The 17694-nt window shown below is 33.0% G+C and overlaps 3 protein-coding genes and 1 non-coding gene across 5 annotated transcripts in view; 2 read left to right on the top strand and 2 right to left on the bottom strand.

Moving 5' to 3' along the window:
• Nucleotides 1–22: 22 nt before the first annotated feature.
• LOC146930940 (putative CoA ligase CCL6) overlaps nt 23–17694 on the bottom strand; it is a 25661-nt gene continuing 7989 nt past the window's right edge. Inside the window, exons 2-20 of one of the 2 annotated variants that reach the window (XM_085702412.1) lie at nt 5294–5465; nt 5007–5070; nt 4089–4178; nt 3946–4002; nt 3756–3804; nt 3562–3638; nt 3333–3369; nt 3141–3235; nt 2849–3013; nt 2521–2631; nt 2337–2424; nt 2132–2198; nt 1969–2044; nt 1773–1890; nt 1343–1588; nt 1023–1162; nt 705–887; nt 490–609; nt 23–289 (exon numbers count right to left, since the gene is read on the bottom strand). In XM_085702412.1, coding sequence (XP_085558538.1) covers nt 242–289; nt 490–609; nt 705–887; nt 1023–1162; nt 1343–1588; nt 1773–1890; nt 1969–2044; nt 2132–2198; nt 2337–2424; nt 2521–2631; nt 2849–3013; nt 3141–3235; nt 3333–3369; nt 3562–3638; nt 3756–3804; nt 3946–4002; nt 4089–4178; nt 5007–5070; nt 5294–5442 — 1980 coding nt within the window. In that variant the 5' untranslated portion in view covers nt 5443–5465 and the 3' untranslated portion in view covers nt 23–241. Of the gene's footprint in view, nt 290–489; nt 610–704; nt 888–1022; nt 1163–1342; nt 1589–1772; nt 1891–1968; nt 2045–2131; nt 2199–2336; nt 2425–2520; nt 2632–2848; nt 3014–3140; nt 3236–3332; nt 3370–3561; nt 3639–3755; nt 3805–3945; nt 4003–4088; nt 4179–5006; nt 5071–5293; nt 5520–17694 lie in introns of those variants that run through there. The other variant, XM_085702411.1, reaches the window with a different exon arrangement.
• TRNAI-AAU (transfer RNA isoleucine (anticodon AAU)) lies at nt 5142–5215 on the top strand. The gene has a single exon. It is a non-coding gene; the product is annotated as a tRNA-Ile (tRNA).
• LOC146930942 (AUGMIN subunit 2-like) lies at nt 7486–11129 on the top strand. Its single transcript, XM_085702414.1, has 5 exons — nt 7486–7914; nt 8020–8124; nt 8906–8974; nt 9883–9996; nt 10584–11129. Exons 1-5 carry the CDS (start codon nt 7657–7659, stop codon nt 10785–10787), a joined length of 750 nt encoding a protein of 249 aa, XP_085558540.1. The 5' UTR covers nt 7486–7656; the 3' UTR covers nt 10788–11129.
• Nucleotides 11954–14663, bottom strand: TOM6 (translocase of the outer mitochondrial membrane 6). The gene is made up of 2 exons (XM_085702416.1): nt 14410–14663; nt 11954–12128 (listed from the first exon to the last, which is right to left on the bottom strand). The coding sequence occupies exon 1, from the start codon at nt 14587–14589 to the stop codon at nt 14425–14427; it is 165 nt and encodes a 54-aa protein (XP_085558542.1). The 5' UTR covers nt 14590–14663; the 3' UTR covers nt 11954–12128; nt 14410–14424.

The following is a 17694-nucleotide window of genomic DNA, read 5'->3' on the forward strand; positions in this document are numbered from 1 at the left end:
AACAAAAGAAGTAAAAGAACAGTAGTTGCAAGGTCCAGAAAATATATTGCTTTTCAATTTTTTCAGATAATCTTATTTTGTAATCTTATAGGAATGACTGAATGAGCATATTATGCAGTTCATATAATATACTGCATGTTTTGCTTATAGCTTTTTCACTTCACTTGATACAAATTAAAATGGATTCTGAAAAACGGCCAGATATCAGTATAATTTATAGAATTCCTGCATGCCACCTGACTCACACCATTGCTCCCTTTGCTTCCTTGTATAGTTGATCAATACAATCCTGAAATTGTTGGCGAGGAAAAACATTTTATTAATTTGTGTACATGAGTAACAATTTATTTAATTTGCTAATAGCAAAAAAATGCATATTTTGGTAAAAATTGTGAATCATATCACTAATTCTAATGAAGATAAATTTGAACCATGATGAAATAAAAAGTTAGTAGCTATACAATATTGACCAGAGAATAAGAGACAAACCTTGTAGTGCTTTAGCAACTGTGGTCTCTTCAATTTGAATGTTGGAGTTATTAGATCTCTCTCCACATCAAAGGGAATTGGTTCCAGATGAACTGCTTTTACCAGCTCAAAACCTCTAAGCTGAGAAAATCAAACATGTCAAATATAATCACTAAGATAAAAAAGGTAGCATAATATCAGAAATTAAGCACATGGTGGACATTGTATTTACATACTTGATGTTTCTGACCAATGATGTTGAGTTCATCCAAAATATATTTTCTTGCTTTTAGATTTCCACATAAAGATTTAAAATCATCAGACAGTTCATGCTTCACTGCCCAATCCTCGAGGGCCTGTCTTTCAGGGATCACAACTGCCACCAAGAAAGATTCAAAACTATTTCCATAGACCCAAATCTGCGCGCAAAATAAAAACTTCATACATTAATGGAATTGCATGAATTTGATCATTCTTAAATCTTAATTAAACTTTTCGCATAAAAAACTTGCAATCAAACTAAATATTATATGATTAATAAAGCAGAAACATACCGAAGCTATAAGAGGGCACTGCAAGTACTTGTTTTCAATATTCTCAACAGCGACATATTCTCCTTGAGACAATTTGAAGATGTTCTTTTTTCTGTCGATGATTTTCATGGCTCCATTTGGCAGCCATTCTCCAATGTCACCTGTAATGATTTTTCAAAGCATTCTAAAACACCCGGCATTTATAGGCAAACTACAAACTTTAACAATCTACGATTCTAATGCAGCTTTTATTAGAGAGAGAACAAAAAAGCGGAAAGATATAAGGTCATGACAAACTCGCCATTAATTCAAACATCTACTAAGACAACATGAGGACTTACCTGTATGAAACCAACCATCAACCATAACCTCTTCAGTAAGATCTTGACGCTTGTGGTAACCGGAGAACAAGGTATTCCCTCTCAGGCAAATTTCTCCACGTGGTTGACTGGAGAGTGCATCATATCCCATCTCCGGCACGGATTCAAGCCTTGCTTCAATGGCTGTCATGGGAACTCCAACCGTTCCCATCATAGAAAACACATTCGATATTGCACTGAAGCACCCCGAACAACATTCGGTGAGACCTGTAGCATCAAATGATAATAATGGATTATCATGTAGCCACTTCAATGGAATACACTCCTCGAGAATAAAAAAGTGAAACCAAATCATCATGCTACAACAGTTATTCTGTGTTGAGTCTTTTCACCACGCTGATATAAAACAATCGACCTCTATTTAACCAAAGATTCAAATACTATAGTATACCATATCCTTGTGCCAAAGGAGATCCAAAAGTAACCCTCATAAACTCTTCTACATGCCTAGACAAAGGAGCAGCTCCTGATAACAACATTCGAACTCGTCCACCCAATGCTTGTTTTATCTATCAGTAAAATCAGCATTTCAAGTTTCAAACAAAATTTCTGAACTAAAAGTCGAAATCAGTTATATAATGGGGTACCTTGTCAAACACAAGCCTATCAAAGAAAGGTGCTGCTTTGTCTTGTGGAAGACCATTATTTAGATATCCCAACTTGCTGTCAAAGCATTCTAGATTAGTTATACAATAGGATAGAAATTATAAAGGTAAGTGTCACAGAAGAGAGTTCAATGGCAAAACATACTAGTTATATGCATACTGAAACAACGCCTTTTTTATTGATCCTTCTGATGAAATTTTGTTATTGATACCTTCAAGTGCAAGTTAAGCTTATAGTCAATTTTCAAATGACATTTAGGATAAATTCAATGCTCAGAACATTATTAAATAAGGTAAGTACAACAAGATTATAGCAGTAGGCATCAGCACGAGAAGCATTCTAGCCTTACCAGCGTAAACACGATCGTAAACTCGAGGAACACCACAAAAAATAGTTGGTTTCAGTGCCTGAATATCTTCCATTAAGAATCTGATATCCTGCAAGAATCAACACAAAAAATTCCATGAAGGAAATGCTTTTAGAGAAAGAGACAGGAATTACTATTAAGAACTGAATCTGAATCCAAAGCTTACGCCTTGCCAAAATCCAATTGAGGCGCCCCTGTAGATGGAATAGGTCGCCATTATCTGGTCATATACATGAGCAAGAGGAAGAAAAGAGAAGTACACATCGTCTTCGGTTGCCTATAAATAGTACATAGCATGTAAGTCAATACTGAGAATGACATGTTAGATGTCTAGAGAAACTTCTACAATAGAAATTGAAACGTGAAGATTATCGTCGCATAGCATGATTCCCACACTTATAAATAACGAAAAACAAATGAAATAATTAATGAAGGACTTGTAAAAGTATTATTAGATGAAACAAGTGAATCATAGAGGAAATGAAATATCTGACCCCTTTGTCTGTTAGAGAAAGCATTTGGTCAACCGACAACACTTCAGACATGAAAGCTTCATTCTTAATAACGACGCCTTTTGGTTCACCAGTAGTTCCACTTGTGTACATGATTGTGCAGATGTTAGTCTTATTTTTCAATGGTAGATCCAAATCCAGATTTCCCTGGAGAAATTCAGAAACAAGATAAAATTATATCGAAATAGAAAAATCACCTATTTGATCACAATGGTTCATCTTGTTAATTATAAGTTATTAACATCAATAACCAACCGAAAATCAGAGTTCCTACCAACTGAAGAAACTCTTCCCATGAGAAGCAGGATGCACCAAGTTCCTCAACTTCTTTCTTTTGTGTGGTTGAAACATTTCCAAAACTCACAATAGCTAATCAATTTTATCATAGAAGTTAATTGGTTAGTTACCATTAAAAGATGGAATAAAAAAACCTTAGTAACAAAGAACATAGAAAGGTTAGACCTACTTTTAAGATTTGTACACCGCTCAAGACATGACAAAATCTGTGGAAACAAAAAAGGAAAAATAACAATTAAACAAAAGATGCTGAAAGATGTCTAAAATGATAAGCTAATTATCTTCAAAATATTCAATGGGATAAATTAAAAAATTAACATAAGATTGTGCTCCAAGGAAACAATAATGAAGAGCCAGAATGGAAAAGATTGTGCTCCATGAAATAGAATGAAACTTACAGAAGGAATTTTGCTTTGCTGTACAAATGCTATAGAAACTTCAGCATGGTTTATGATAAACTCCACAGCATTAGGTCCTGTTTATGCATAAACATATGAGACACTTATAAAAAAAAAAATTGAGTTCTTAAATTCAGTTAATAGTAAAATTAAGTTTATTGAGACTGATAAGGGAAAGGTACAAAAACACAAACCTAGGGTGTCATATAATGGGGCATATGTTACTGCATAGCTATTACAAGCCTGCAAACACCAAATTTGAATCAATTCAGCAAAGTACTATTGCAATACTTAATAAGGCAAATCATATCATATTTATAACATGTTTAACATACTAAATGGTTGCTTAATTGTAATTGTCCCTACAAAGATAGAGTGCTATACCTCCATTGCAATTATCCATTCAGGACAATTGGATCCATATATGCCACAACGGTCACCCTTGTGATACAAGAAACACTAGTTAGATTAACTACATAAATTTCTTAATACATAGTATAGTCTGTTAATAGAGGAAGAACAGTTACAGGATTGACGCCACGGCTCCTCATGGCGGATCCAATTCGGACGGCAGCATCATAAGCCTCTTCATATGTGATCCATTCATAGGGACCAGCCTGCAAATTCAATTGAATTCTTTCATAATTTACTTAATTCAACACAAAACTGATTTTGGTGGTGGTGGGGGTATGGGGGGCTATTTGTCATAAATTCTATATGGGTCCATTATTAATGTGTTAATCAATTAGAATAATTAATGTGTCAGCAATCAGCATGTGCCTATTCAATATATCCAACAAATGTTCTTTCGAAAGGGAAAAAAAACATATATCCAACAAATGTAACACAATAGTAAAATTTGTCCAACAACAAATGTTAGTGTTCACTCACTAGCTAGAGTAGTAGAGCATCTATCCCTTACACTCCTTCCTTGCACTACTTTTCTTTACATTCTTGATTGTATTTCTTCTATTATTATCAATCAAATGCCTTGAGATTGCTTGTGTCAAAAAAAATATTGAATCAAAAAACATCTTCAACACAATTTTCAATCACTCTTCTATTATATTGTAATAGTATGTTTCCCTAATTATAAACTTATTTTGATACAAACAAATATGTATTATCACAATATATAAGTCAATTAATTACTAGATCCATTAGTTATTATTTCACAAAAGGTATTTACTTGTAACAAAAAAAAAATTAATTTACTATTTTTTGGTGTCATTGTTTACCTAAAAGTAAGTAAATGAAATTTTGGAACATAATACACAAATAAGCAAATTTAATACACTTTTAAACAACAATAGCTGAGCTAAAGCTACTCTAATCTTTTTATATATAAAAAAAAAAAAAAACATAATAAAACAAAACAAAGCTACTCTAACCAAAGTAAATTTAGTAACAAATTATGCAAAAAAAAAAAAAAAAATGAAAGTTACCTTTGAATCAGTTTTTTTCCGCTGACCCAGCATTGGTTTGCTAGGGCACCTTGCTGCAGAGTCCCTGCACAAAGAAGAACCATCAAAATCAAAGGATTCACGATAATACTAAAACAAATCGAAAGATTAACAAATGGCCCATTAGCTCAGTTGGTTAGAGCGTCGTGCTAATAACGCGAAGGTCGCAGGTTCGAAACCTGCATGGGCCACTTTTTTTAATTTTTTTTACATATGCTAATTTTGTATTTGATGAGAAAGAAAAAGAGTAGTTATAGTTGATACAGTACCTGAAAAAATCCCATGGAGATTGAAAATGAGAAGGTAACTCCAACAAACCATCTTTAGCATAGATGCATCTATACACGGGACCTGCTGATGGTTTTTCATGACTTGCTGCTCTTGCTTCTTCCACTTTCACAGTGTATACATCCACCATTGTGATTCTCAGCTATGATGAACAACAAATGAAGTTTTTTTTTTTTGTTACCTTAAAGTCTATCTCTGTGGGGAAGTAGATAGATAGATAGATATGAGTGAATTTAACAAGGGATGGTGTTAGCAGAGTTGGTTGAGGTGAATTGAAGCATTAAATTCCAACATTACGTTTTGGAAATGAATATAACTATTTTTCTTTGAGGTGTTTTTATTATTAGCCTCATTTCTGTTGTTCTGTGACTTTGCCTGTTTTGAGTAACCAAGCCATTCACATTATGCATTTATTTTGGCTGGGGAAGTTTGGTGAACCTTACGTACCTTTATGTTTTATTTTATTTTTGAAATAAGCTTACATAACTTTGTATATCCCATCACATGGGCAAATCAGAAACAAATTGATAAGGGTGTATTTAGAAGGGAACAATGACATTATTATAAACCATGTATTCTTTACGTGCAACTGAATATTTTTTTATGCTGTGTTTTTTAAGTTAGATTTGAACTCAAGACTTCAAATCAAGAGTGAAACAATCTAAACTACCTTATTTAAGTGTTGTTGGATCAACAAATAAACAAACGATATATTCTTATTAAAATATTTAGTTACATTAATGGTTAAGAAACTTGTAATTTTCTTTTATTACCGATGAATGTCTTCAAAAAACTGCTTACTTAAAAATGGGAGACCGAAATTGTAAATTAGCTAAATATAGATCTAAATTTATTTATTTTTTTGCCCAATAAGAAATATACAACGGATGTGTTGAGTTTTTTCTTTTATAATAAAATAAACTTTATTAAAATAACATGAGTACTGCCAAATTAACAGTCGGGACATTTTTCAATAGATGTATTGAGTTTATACAAGGGAAAATTTAGAAATAAGTCCAATATAAAAGATGCATTGGATTCCCCTTTTTTTAGACAACCTACACTAGCTAGACTTGATTGGACACAACACAACCAATTTTTTTTTTAAGTTAGTCCCACAATCATTAATAGTAAAAATAAAAGGTAAAAAATAATATTTTATTTTTGTTGTTGAAATAAATGAATGATGTTATTGTTAATGTGCGTGCCTAAATGTAAAATAGTTACTGTACTACGTATTCCCTCCGGTCACATTTATAAGCAAAAATCAACTTTTTAGATACATCCAATAATTAATGTATCTAACCTATAAATATGACCGGATACATTAATTATTCAATATACCTAAAAAGTTATTTTTTGCTTATAAATATGACTGAAGGGAATATGTGATTATGTAAGTCTTGGCCGCAAGCTACACCGTTGTTAAGTGTATAAATGTAGGTTGGGGTAATTCTTACATAGTCACAGACACAAATTCAAATTATTAAAGCACACACAACAATATACATTAACCAATGCTTTCAATAATAATAACAATAAATTAATTTTTTCTCTTTTTACATATTTCTATTTGTATGTGTCTAACACAATTATATATGTGGTTGTGACCACACAACAATTACTCCAATTATAAAAGATCAATTTTGTCAAAACTTGACCAATTATCAATGCATACCTCAAAAAATATAATTTGGAATTCCTTTCAAGAAAAAGTTTGAGACATTTAATTTAAAGAGTAAATGGTCACTTTGGTTCCTATTCACCTCGCAGTTATAAAAGTCGCTGACTCATGATTAAATTACAAAGTAGTCTCTGACGTGTATGGCGTGTCACGGGACTAAAGTGAAAGTATAAAATGGTAACTTTGGTCACTGAACCGAAAATCAATATCCCCAAATTAAATCTCAAATTCCTAAATTCCGAATTTAATTCCTAAATTTCTAAATATTTTATACTTTCAAAGTAACCATTTTCTACTTTCACTTTAGTCTATCTGACAACTCATGCAAGTCATTTGTCCGTTAATAGAAGTTTTTAACGTCAAAACTAGAATGATAATGGAAATGCACATTCAAAGACTTTTTGTATTTAATTCTTAGTCATAGATCAAAGTGATTATTTACTTTAATTTAAATTAGTTATATAAATATCATTTTGTTGATAGTAAAATGTTTTACAAGGCATATGCATTAAAAATGTTTTTTCATTTATCAAAAACAAATTAGGACAAAACCTCCCTCAAAAAAAAAAAAAAAACAGACATTGAGAATTTGAAACTGGTTCCCTTTCTTCTCCTTCTGGTTCTTATAGTGGTGTTTGAATTTGTGTACAAAATTCAAAAATGTCAATGACAAACGAATCAAGTTGGGTTGGTAGAAAAGCCGTCAAACGCATTGGTGGAATGTCCGATGCTCTCTCAATCGCCGCCGATCTCGGTTTCTCCGTCTCCTCCCCTTCATCTTCAACCCACGAATCACTTCATAATCCATCCACAACAACAACTGGTGAAAAAGGTGAAGACTTGATCAGGGTTTTGAGAGAATTAACTTCTGTTCAAAGAAAAATTGCTGATTTGCAAGTTGAACTTCAAGGGAGAAAGGTCTGCATTTTGTTTTTTGTATGGATTGGATCTGGATGGATTTTTATGTTGTTGGGTTTTTTTTTTTGTTGAATTGTGTATTTGTTTTTGTTTTTGTGTTTTTAGGATGATAAAAATGTTGCACATTTGACTCATGTTAGTGAAATGGAGAAAAAGATTGAGACTTTGGATAGGATTACTACTATTCTTAAAGATGTTATTCATAATAAGGTAATTTCCTCCTATTATTGTTCTCATTTTTCAGTTGTTGATTAATTTTCTTAGCAGAATTTTAACAAAACAGGATATTATTTGATATGTGATTTAGTACAAAGTATTGTCATATAGTGTAATAGAGATGAGAATGTTGTGTTAGATGTATGGTAAGACTAGACCTGATATGATTAGAAATGAAAACAATAGAAAGAGAGTTTGGCGTAGCACCTATCTTAGAAAGAAAAAAAAAAGGTTGAAAATCGGTTTCGATGGTTTGGACACAGAGAGCAAAGACCTATAGATTATGTAGTTAGTACTTAGTAGAGTAGATCAAATGGAGGGTGGTCAAATCATTAGAGGCAAAGGAAGACCTAGAAAACCATAAGAGAAACTGTTAAGTAAGATTTGGTGATTAATGAGTTGGATAGGGATATGATATATGATAAAACATTATAGCGTCGTTTGACCCATGAAGTCGATCCCACTTAATAGTAGAAGGCTAGCTTTTGCTGTTGTATTGCCAAATCGCAGCTATATCAATGTAGCAAAGTGGAATTTGAACAAATTCCTATTTTTTGCGTTTCACGGTTGACAACATTGAATTCCGGCTATTATTACGTATTAAAAATTAAACAATAATAAGAGAAGATTATCAGGTTGTTGAACATAGTTTGTTCTTGAAATAAGCTACTTAGACTAGAAAGTATTGTCTCATTTTATGGTTTCTTTTCCTCTTCTTTTCTGTTTTGTTTAATTAGTTCCTAATTCCTGTTTTGGTGACTCTAAAATTTGGCAGGATCGCATAATTGCTCGTCTGCAGCAGCCATATTCCCTGGATTGCATTCCTGTTGAAGCAGAATATCAGGTTGGTGAACATAGTTTGTTGTTGAAAATAGCTACTTAAACTAGAAAAGTCACACAAATTTGTTGATTTGATGAACGCTTGGACATGTAATATTTTGGTTGTGTTAGTGGCATTACACATTGGTAAACATTTTCTATGTTGTATTTAGTTCTTGATTTTACTAGATGTAGTCTATAGCGTGATAATTGTATTACTTTGCTTGAATGAAGTATGTTAACCATAAAATGTGGTGTCCAAGATAAAAACTTGATAAAATGACTTCAATGGAAGCTCTTAGACTTAGAAGTAAGAAGATCAAAGATTATGCTCTGCATTAAAAAATGTAAATTGAAGGATTTGTTCTATTTGCTTCACCATTTTTATTATACATTGGAAATCAGGAATACAGTTAACCACATTGAAGATCAACCAAGTGTAATTAGGGCATCTGTTATAAAAAAAAAAAAAAAACTTTTGACAAAAAGGGCATCTGCTATAAATAATACCTATGTAGTTTGTAAACAGGCTTAAATATTTTTATGCACTATGCAGTATCTGATACTGATCTACGTGATTTCATTCAATCATTCTCAAAAAACTTAAGCCGTTGAACTGAAATTTACACGTGCAAAATGTTTTCTACAACAAAATTTAATATGAGGATTATATTTAAATTTATTTCTGAAATCTGAGAATTTTTACTGTTGAAGTCTTCTTTGTCCCTGCTACTCAACCTATTTTTCCCAGTGGACACAAATTTAATCTTGGGGTAAGCATAAGTTGCTTCAAATATTACAGTATATCCTTACACCGAACTTTAGTTGAAAATTGGTGTAAATGATAAACTATTATAATATTTCTGAGTGTAATTTTCAGTCAATGCAAGATAGATTGTAATGCTCGTGTCATATGTTTTTTAATTTATGCAGAAACAATTCTCCGAACTACTGATGAAGGCAGCTAGTGATTATGGTGCCTTGACAGCATCAGTGGCAGATTTCCAATGGAGTCAGAATTTTAAGGAACCTCCTTCAGTTTGGGGGGTATGCTTCTACGATCATTACATTGTTTCTTGATATTGATATTAGGACTTTCTGTTTCCATTTTAACTTGAACTAGTTTTCGTTCCTGGAACCTAGTTTTTCACTTACTGTATGTTGCCTTACCCTTACTGTCCGTGGTTGCTTGGATGCACCAATAACATAACTTAGTGACAGTGGATTTAGTTTTTATTCATTGTTTCTTTATTACTTGAAAAACTGAGAATAATTGGATCTGTATTTGAGTTTACTTGACATACTAAAATGGCTCTAAGTCATCAGTTAACCTGCAAATGCCTACCACAAATGAATTTTGAAAATAGTTACGAGGGAAACTTTGACATGTGAAACATAATCCTGTGAACTTCTAGTTTTTATTTTTTATATTTTATTATATTAGAAACTAAACTTGGTATTCGTTGCTTGTTTAGAACCATATGCATTGTATTTGTACCACATTTCAGTGTGTTTTTAAAGGCAACAAAGTGCATAGAGGCACTGCATTGAGGACATCTCTATGTAGAATATTAGACAATAAGTTTGTGTTTTCTACTTGCATTTGAAACGAAAATCCTTTTTCTTTTTTCCAGGAGATGCTTCGACCAATTCCTGTAGCATTGGCATCTTGCACTCGGTACTTTGAAGCCATGTCAGCCAAAAGAGAGTCATTTGCAGCACTTCAAAAACTGAGAGTGGGCCAATTTGATTCCTCTGTACCTATAACACCGGCCAGAGATCCTTCCCAAAGAGTACCAGGAGTATCTGATTCCTTAACTTCACTTCCATCCGAATAATGGTACAATCCAAAGGATCTTGTCTCGCCCTCTCGGTTGAAGAAGAGTCTTAAGTTTTGCAACATCTATCTATCCTCTGTGTGATATATTATACTTCACCCGCTTGTGCATATCAATTATTCAAGGAATACCTCTTCTTCAGAGAATGATTATTACAAGGCAAAGGATCGTGTGTGTAAAATAACTGTTTATTATCTTTTTGATAAGTGAATCCATGAATGGATTGAACTGGTGATTTATTGGTGCGTAATTTGTTGTAACTAAATAGCCTCAGTTTAAGACAACAGTCTCTTTTTACTGGTGAAATGTTCTGAAAATATATTGGCATGTGATGAACTGAAATGGCTGATATTAAATGCGACCTAAACCACAAATACACGTGTTTTACAAGATTCTCCAGGCTTTGCTTGCATGTGCTTAATGCAGTGTCAAAATATCGGCTTCCAAAATCTATATACTTCATTCAGTAATAAAAACAATCAACACAACACTGTAACATCTTGACCTGTGTATGGTTTAGGTTGTTTGGGAGATAATAGAAAAAGGAATTTTGCGGGTAAGAATACATGTTTATATTTTAGAAGATTATTATAAGGAAAGATAAGGAGTGTGATTATGACAATTATTCTTTTGTAGTGATTATGACAATTATTCTTTTGTTTTGATATAATAGAAAGGAAGGATTTTAAATGTCAAAATTCCCTACTGATGTGTTGAGAGTTTCCCATTATTAGGAGTATTTTTCATCTCCTATAAGTTCCCTTCACTTGAAGTAGTCTTATTTGATGCAAATGTGAGGTACCTCTCCCAACCAAAGATTAGGAGTTTTAGTTCTATGAAGAAAAATAAAACTAATTCAAAATAGATGACTATTAACCCTTCGCTTTCTCCTTCCTTTCTCTCAAAATTCTTTACTTCGCTTCTCCTCTAACTCCCAAATACAGCGTTATTATCCCAAATTTTCAAGCTAATGTCTTCGGTTTGCTGTGTTTGATAAACAAGATAACTCTACAGTCACATTAACACCTTACCTGTCCTTTCGTTTTAAAACTTTCATTTTGCAGGTCTTTCACAGCACTCATTACAACTAACAAAAATAAAGGCAGTAAAACAAGCATTTATGTTTCGGAATTGGGCTAACAGCTTATCATTGTACAACAACAAACTGAACCAAACATCATGAAAAATTTCTCATAAGCTTGTCAATGTAGAAACATATGAACGGTAATATCAAGAAACTAACAATGTATCATGTCCTCACAATTCTCAGGGTTACATAAAAGCATAATTAGACGAAATCTCTCCATAACCCCCAAGCAGCACATATCCTCCTGACGAACACTGCACCAATTAAAAAAGTGTAAGGATATACAGAAACAATATCAGAGAATAAGTGACATAAGTTTGCAAAACCGGTTAAAAATAAAAACATTGCATATTTTTTGTTTGCCACAGGTTGGAGGGAAAAAATGTCTGATTGCCAGGAAAAATGGAATATACAGAAAAGTGAGGACAAAAAAGAAAATACGGTATTACAACATTGAGACTGCAAATACACTAAATATCAGTTACTAGTGTTGAAGTTATATGGATTTAAATAAAGTGAACAGAACTAACCCTAAGATAATCAACATACTCAAATAATATCAAAATATTTTCATATCATCTAAATACCCTACCTCAAGCCAAAGCTTACTAAGCTTTAAGCTTGTTATAAGTGAAATCTTTGACAGAGAATCAAAAATCAAGTAACATATAGAAAACCAGCAAGGCATGTCATGTGTGGAACAAATATCGAGGCCAAACCACATCTAAGACACCAACACCAAACGGTAATTGACACAAATGTTGGGGTCAGATTGCATGTTGGGCAAATAAAAATGGTGTCAGGCCTAAATAGCACAAAATATGGGGATCTAGACTGCACTTGGGAGTTGGGATAAAGTTGAACAAATGCCTAATCACAACCGAGACAAAACTGAAATTATTGCAACAAATGACCATATTGATGCAAAATGTGAACTGGGGGCACTAACGAGCAAGAATGAAACCAGTTATAGCAACACCAAACAAGGCTTGAAATGCACTATGTGGCCCTCAGGCGCAGTCGAACAGGAAACTTCTAAAACATCACATGAGTGTGTGGACCATGCCAATGGCAAACAGAACGGGTAATCCAATAAACTGCTTTGAACAGTGAACAGTTGTATCTGGAAGTGTGAACTGGCCTAAGGACGCTAAGACAGGTTGTAGAAGCAGCAGACCACAAAACTCGTTAAACAGAGACAACTCAAGAGACAAAAGGTGGCTAAAAGAACAAGCAGATAAGAAGCTTCAATAGTTACCCCGGAAAGGAGTGATTTGGTGATTTGGGGGAGGAGGATAAGGGTTGTTAGTTCAACTCCCCTCAAGTAACATTTCCAACAATAAATCAACTACCATTTTGTCACTGAAAATAAATTACCCGGGAAAGCATGAGAAAGGGATGCTGTCAACCTTCTCAATATATCTGGTGTCATCAGTGAAGTTAAATGGTGGACACGGTGGAATGGTGTGGCAGATTCTTGGACGACCGACATAGGAAATCTGTGAAGGAATGTCCACCATGGCGGCACCAAAGGTCGCAATGGCGTGTTTATATGGCTGATTTTTGGTCTTGCGTCACATACAACACAGTTCCGTTCACTATGGGTTTGGCGTTGTGTCATCTACAACACGGTGCCGTTCAATATGGGGTTACACCCTATTTTGAATGAAAGTCTTACCTCAGTTTCCAAACTCTACCTCTCTAAGGATGGCAACAGTGCCCAGTGTCCAACATCATCAATTGACCAGCACTGAGACAGGACGGCTACTGCCTTGATTTTGGACTCAATAAATCACTAAGCCTACAGGAATGGGAATGGATTCAGATTCTTCCTTTCCAACAAGGTAGTCTGGCAAAGGTAGGTGCAAATTTGTCATAAATTATGCTTTGGACACGAAATACATCACAAAGAAAAGACGGCAAGCTCCATGGAGCAAGTACAGTCTATGCTCAAACCTTATAGGGATTTGGATGTTATGAGGTGCCTAAATCCCACATCAAGTAGTACGAGATACTCAGCAGAATATTTTAGTGGCTTGATAGCTAGGTTTAAAGGGAAGTCTCCACAACTTCTTCAATGATTACCAATCTAGCAAATTTGACCAATAAAAAAGGCTACAACCAAGAAACTTCCACTGACAATATGAATTTCCGATAGCTAGTATGATTTTCCCTCGACTCAGCAAAACAAACACATTTAACTCTTATCACCTAATAATTTCTACACAAATACCAATATCAAAACCTAGACACAAATGACCCGCAATACACTACGGCTATAGTAATCTATGTAGCACGTCTGGTGTCCAACACCGACAAATGCGATTACATCAATTAATTCAAATTTGACTGGTGTAGTCAGTCAGTGTCATGTCCCGTGTCCGTGCTTAATAGATAGTAATACAGTCAAATTAAGCAGAACAGCTTAAATTTTATTGACAGGTTTTAAACCGCATAAAATATTCAATCATACAAAACCAAACAAAATAATTCAAAAAAATCAAAACTTTAAATCGTAATTGGGTGATAGATTACCATGAATATGAGAATCTAGAGCTCAAGCTTGAGTTCCTCGTTCTCGCGGTTGAGAAAATGAAGAATGTAAGGGGTGACACGAATAACAAGAACCCATGTTCCAAACATGGCGACATGAGATTTGAGCTGCTTCAAAGCCACAGCCTTGTCTGGTTTTCGCATGAACATTCCTGGAAACATGATCGCTACCTTCTTCTCCGATCGTAAAACCTTGTTCTTCTCTTTTTTAGGGTTTTTCAATTCCCCGACGCTTCAGCTTTGTGATTGTGATTTCTCTTTAGATTTTAAGGACTGCAACCATGGGCCATAACGATTGCGGCCCATTCAAATCCCATTTTTTTTTTTTTGGAAGAGAATTCTGCTATTCTCCCAACACGTTTTACTCATTTCCAACCAAACTTCCGAAAGTTAACTCATGCACTGTTATACATAGCGTGAGTTAACTCAATCGGATGTTTTTTTCATGTTTAACACCAACGTGAGTTAACTCAAGCGGTTGTTATACTCAGCGTGAATTAACTCACAAGTGTTTTTCCATGTTTAAAGAAGTGGACACATCTCATTTTTTTCAACGCGAGATACATGAAAAGTGATGGTTTTAAAAGGTTACTTGCAGGATCAAACTATAAATCTTAGGACATGTTATGCAATGTTTTCCCATAAATTATTTGAATGTTCATCATGATCATAAAATTAAATACGAAGAAGATGAAGATCAATGCTTGATTCGACTGAATCAAACAATTTTTTAGTAATATGAAAGAAAACTTAACTTTAAAGATGCATCAATTCGAGTTTGTGAATTCTGCTATTTGTGACCCCTTTTTCCTTATGAGAAACTACTATATATACATAAGAAAATAACTGAAAAACCAACGGTCCTTAACTATATGACTTCGACATTTTGAATTCTTTCTAGTCAAATTCAAAAGACTTGGACCTATGATATTGCCTCTTCAGAGAGAATTTGAATTCTTTCTAGCTGAATTCAAAAGACTTGAAATGGTTTACAAATGCTAGACTTTGTTGAATACAAATGCTCCTACTTTGCACTTGAAGAAACTCCTCTTCAACTATAGCTTTACCTATCGAAAACAAACACTCCAAAAATCTAGGCTAACACTCACTCACTCTCTCTCTCTCTCTCTCTCTCTCTCTCTCTCTCACACACACACACACACACACTAGATGACGACAAAATATGATCTAATAATATAAACCACAACTCTACATGCTCCAGATACACATGTAACCAAAGAAAATAATGTTGATCGCAACTAAGGCAAGTTAAAGACTTCATAAACTGATCTCCTTACATAGGTAACCAACAAAAATCTATAACACCGAACCCTAAACATTTTATCTAAGCTCCAACGAAATACATAAATGTTTCTTGATAAGGCATAAACCTTGTAAATAACTTTTAACTTCCTTAAAAAAAATAACTTTTAGCTCAACGAGGAAACATAAAGTTGGTTTGGTGATTGAGTGGAGAATTCTTATTGTAGTGTTATTGCATTTATAGCTTCATTATAATTTTTATTATATTTATAGTTTATTGTAGTGCAATGAATGAATTATGTGAGAACAATAATATCATATAAGTATAGTTATATTGTATAAATACTAGTGTGTGACCCGTGCGCGAACGTACGAGTAAGTTTACCTTTTGTTTACAGTGACATTTAAGACACACAAGTGAAACTTTTTGTGTAACATACAAAAATGTGTTTTTTTACCATTGATATATTATTTAATTACAGTTTTCAAAGATTGTTGCGCACATAACATTTTCAAAGATTTGGTTATTTAATTAGACTTAAAGAGAGAAAATATATTAATCTTCTATTAATTTTATGTTAAGCATTATGGATTGGACAAAATCGCTTAATGTGATTGTTCAAATTGCTTATTAATAGTCCATCGATTTTAAAGTAATTTGTCATACATATTTTTAGCTGCAATTATGTTTTCAAACGATAGGGTGTTTAGCAAAAATAGGAATTTGCCTCACATGACGACCCAGTGAATCAATTCCATATATGAAATTACAACATAGAAAATTATATTAAGAATAACAGTGCACTCTTTCATCATCGCCGAAAACACGTGGTCGTTCCTAGAGTTTCACGGGTCTTAGACATAATATGATAAAAGGATCTCTTACATAGTACATCATAAATTTTTTTAGCTCGTTGTTGTGTTTTACTGGCTCAAATTAAAAATTAAAACAATAAAAAAATTAAACTAAACTTAAAATTATTATTATTAAGTACACCATCTTACCTCATTCTTGTTGTTGTTCGGAAATGAGTTTATAAGATTGTTGTGTTTTTTAAAATGAGTTTGTGAGATTGTAGTTGTCTGAGGTTTTTAATATGTTTTTTGTAGTTAGTTAAAGTTGTTTAATTTTCTTATGATAAATGTGAGATTGTTGTGTTTAATTTTGCTTATGATAAACATGTGTAAATGTCGTTTAATTTGCCTATGATAAAGGTGAGATTGTTATGTTTTATGAGATTGTTAATACAAGTGCTTAAAAGAGTCAAAGATTGTTAAAAAAAAAATTCTATAAGAAAGAGTATGTTGCATCTCTTGGACATGTAGATATAATTGATTCAACACTATTAAAATAACAGATTTTCACTTCAATATATAGTTTCTAGTTGGTATTAGTAAATAAGGAAAATAGATTATTACATATACTGTCAAAAATTAAATCTAACATATCACTGTTAAACTTAACTATTGTTGTCAAACATTTATTTGCAAATAGACTTCATAACTCCATAATTTCTAATGTTATCTACAACAATTTATAATTGTCATATATCACTGTTTTAATTTATACATAGACAAAATAAAATTGTACATGTATACTTTGCAAGTGTTTAAGTTCTTTAACATAAGCAAATTTGCAAGATGCATAAAATGTATTAAATTAAGTGTGTCTTTTTTGTGTATTTTAATTGTTTTCTACTTTTGATTCTCCATGTTTGTAGAATGTTCTTCAAAAATAACTTTACATTGCAAGATGCACAAAATGTGTTAAATGAACAACAGTGAATCATATGTGCCAATACATTAGGACTAGTAAAGGTTGTTTTTTAATAGAACACCGTTAAATATTTGAACCGCACTCGTGAAGGGTTTTATATGCTTATATATGCAGAAGAAAAATTTTGCATACTGATATGTGATAGTCGATATGGTAAAATTTTGAAAACTCGTGACTATTTTTCAAAATATCAATTAATATAGTGTTTCTATTATATAAATTTTTAT

This window comes from Medicago sativa, chromosome 4 (assembly GCF_051527215.1).
Source record: "Medicago sativa cultivar Bolivia chromosome 4, Bolivia_mono, whole genome shotgun sequence".
In the NCBI taxonomy this organism is placed as follows: Eukaryota; Viridiplantae; Streptophyta; class Magnoliopsida; order Fabales; family Fabaceae; genus Medicago; species Medicago sativa.

Bases quoted from the DNA above. Each gene is read 5' to 3' on its own strand.
- TOM6 (XM_085702416.1), bottom strand. From the start codon at position 14,589: ATGTTTCCAGGAATGTTCATGCGAAAACCAGACAAGGCTGTGGCTTTG.
- LOC146930942 (XM_085702414.1), top strand. From the start codon at position 7,657: ATGTCAATGACAAACGAATCAAGTTGGGTTGGTAGAAAAGCCGTCAAA. The intron at 8,975-9,882 runs GTTGGTGAACAT...TAATTTATGCAG, and splicing joins CTGTTGAAGCAGAATATCAG to AAACAATTCTCCGAACTACT. The intron at 9,997-10,583 runs GTATGCTTCTAC...TCTTTTTTCCAG, and splicing joins AACCTCCTTCAGTTTGGGGG to GAGATGCTTCGACCAATTCC.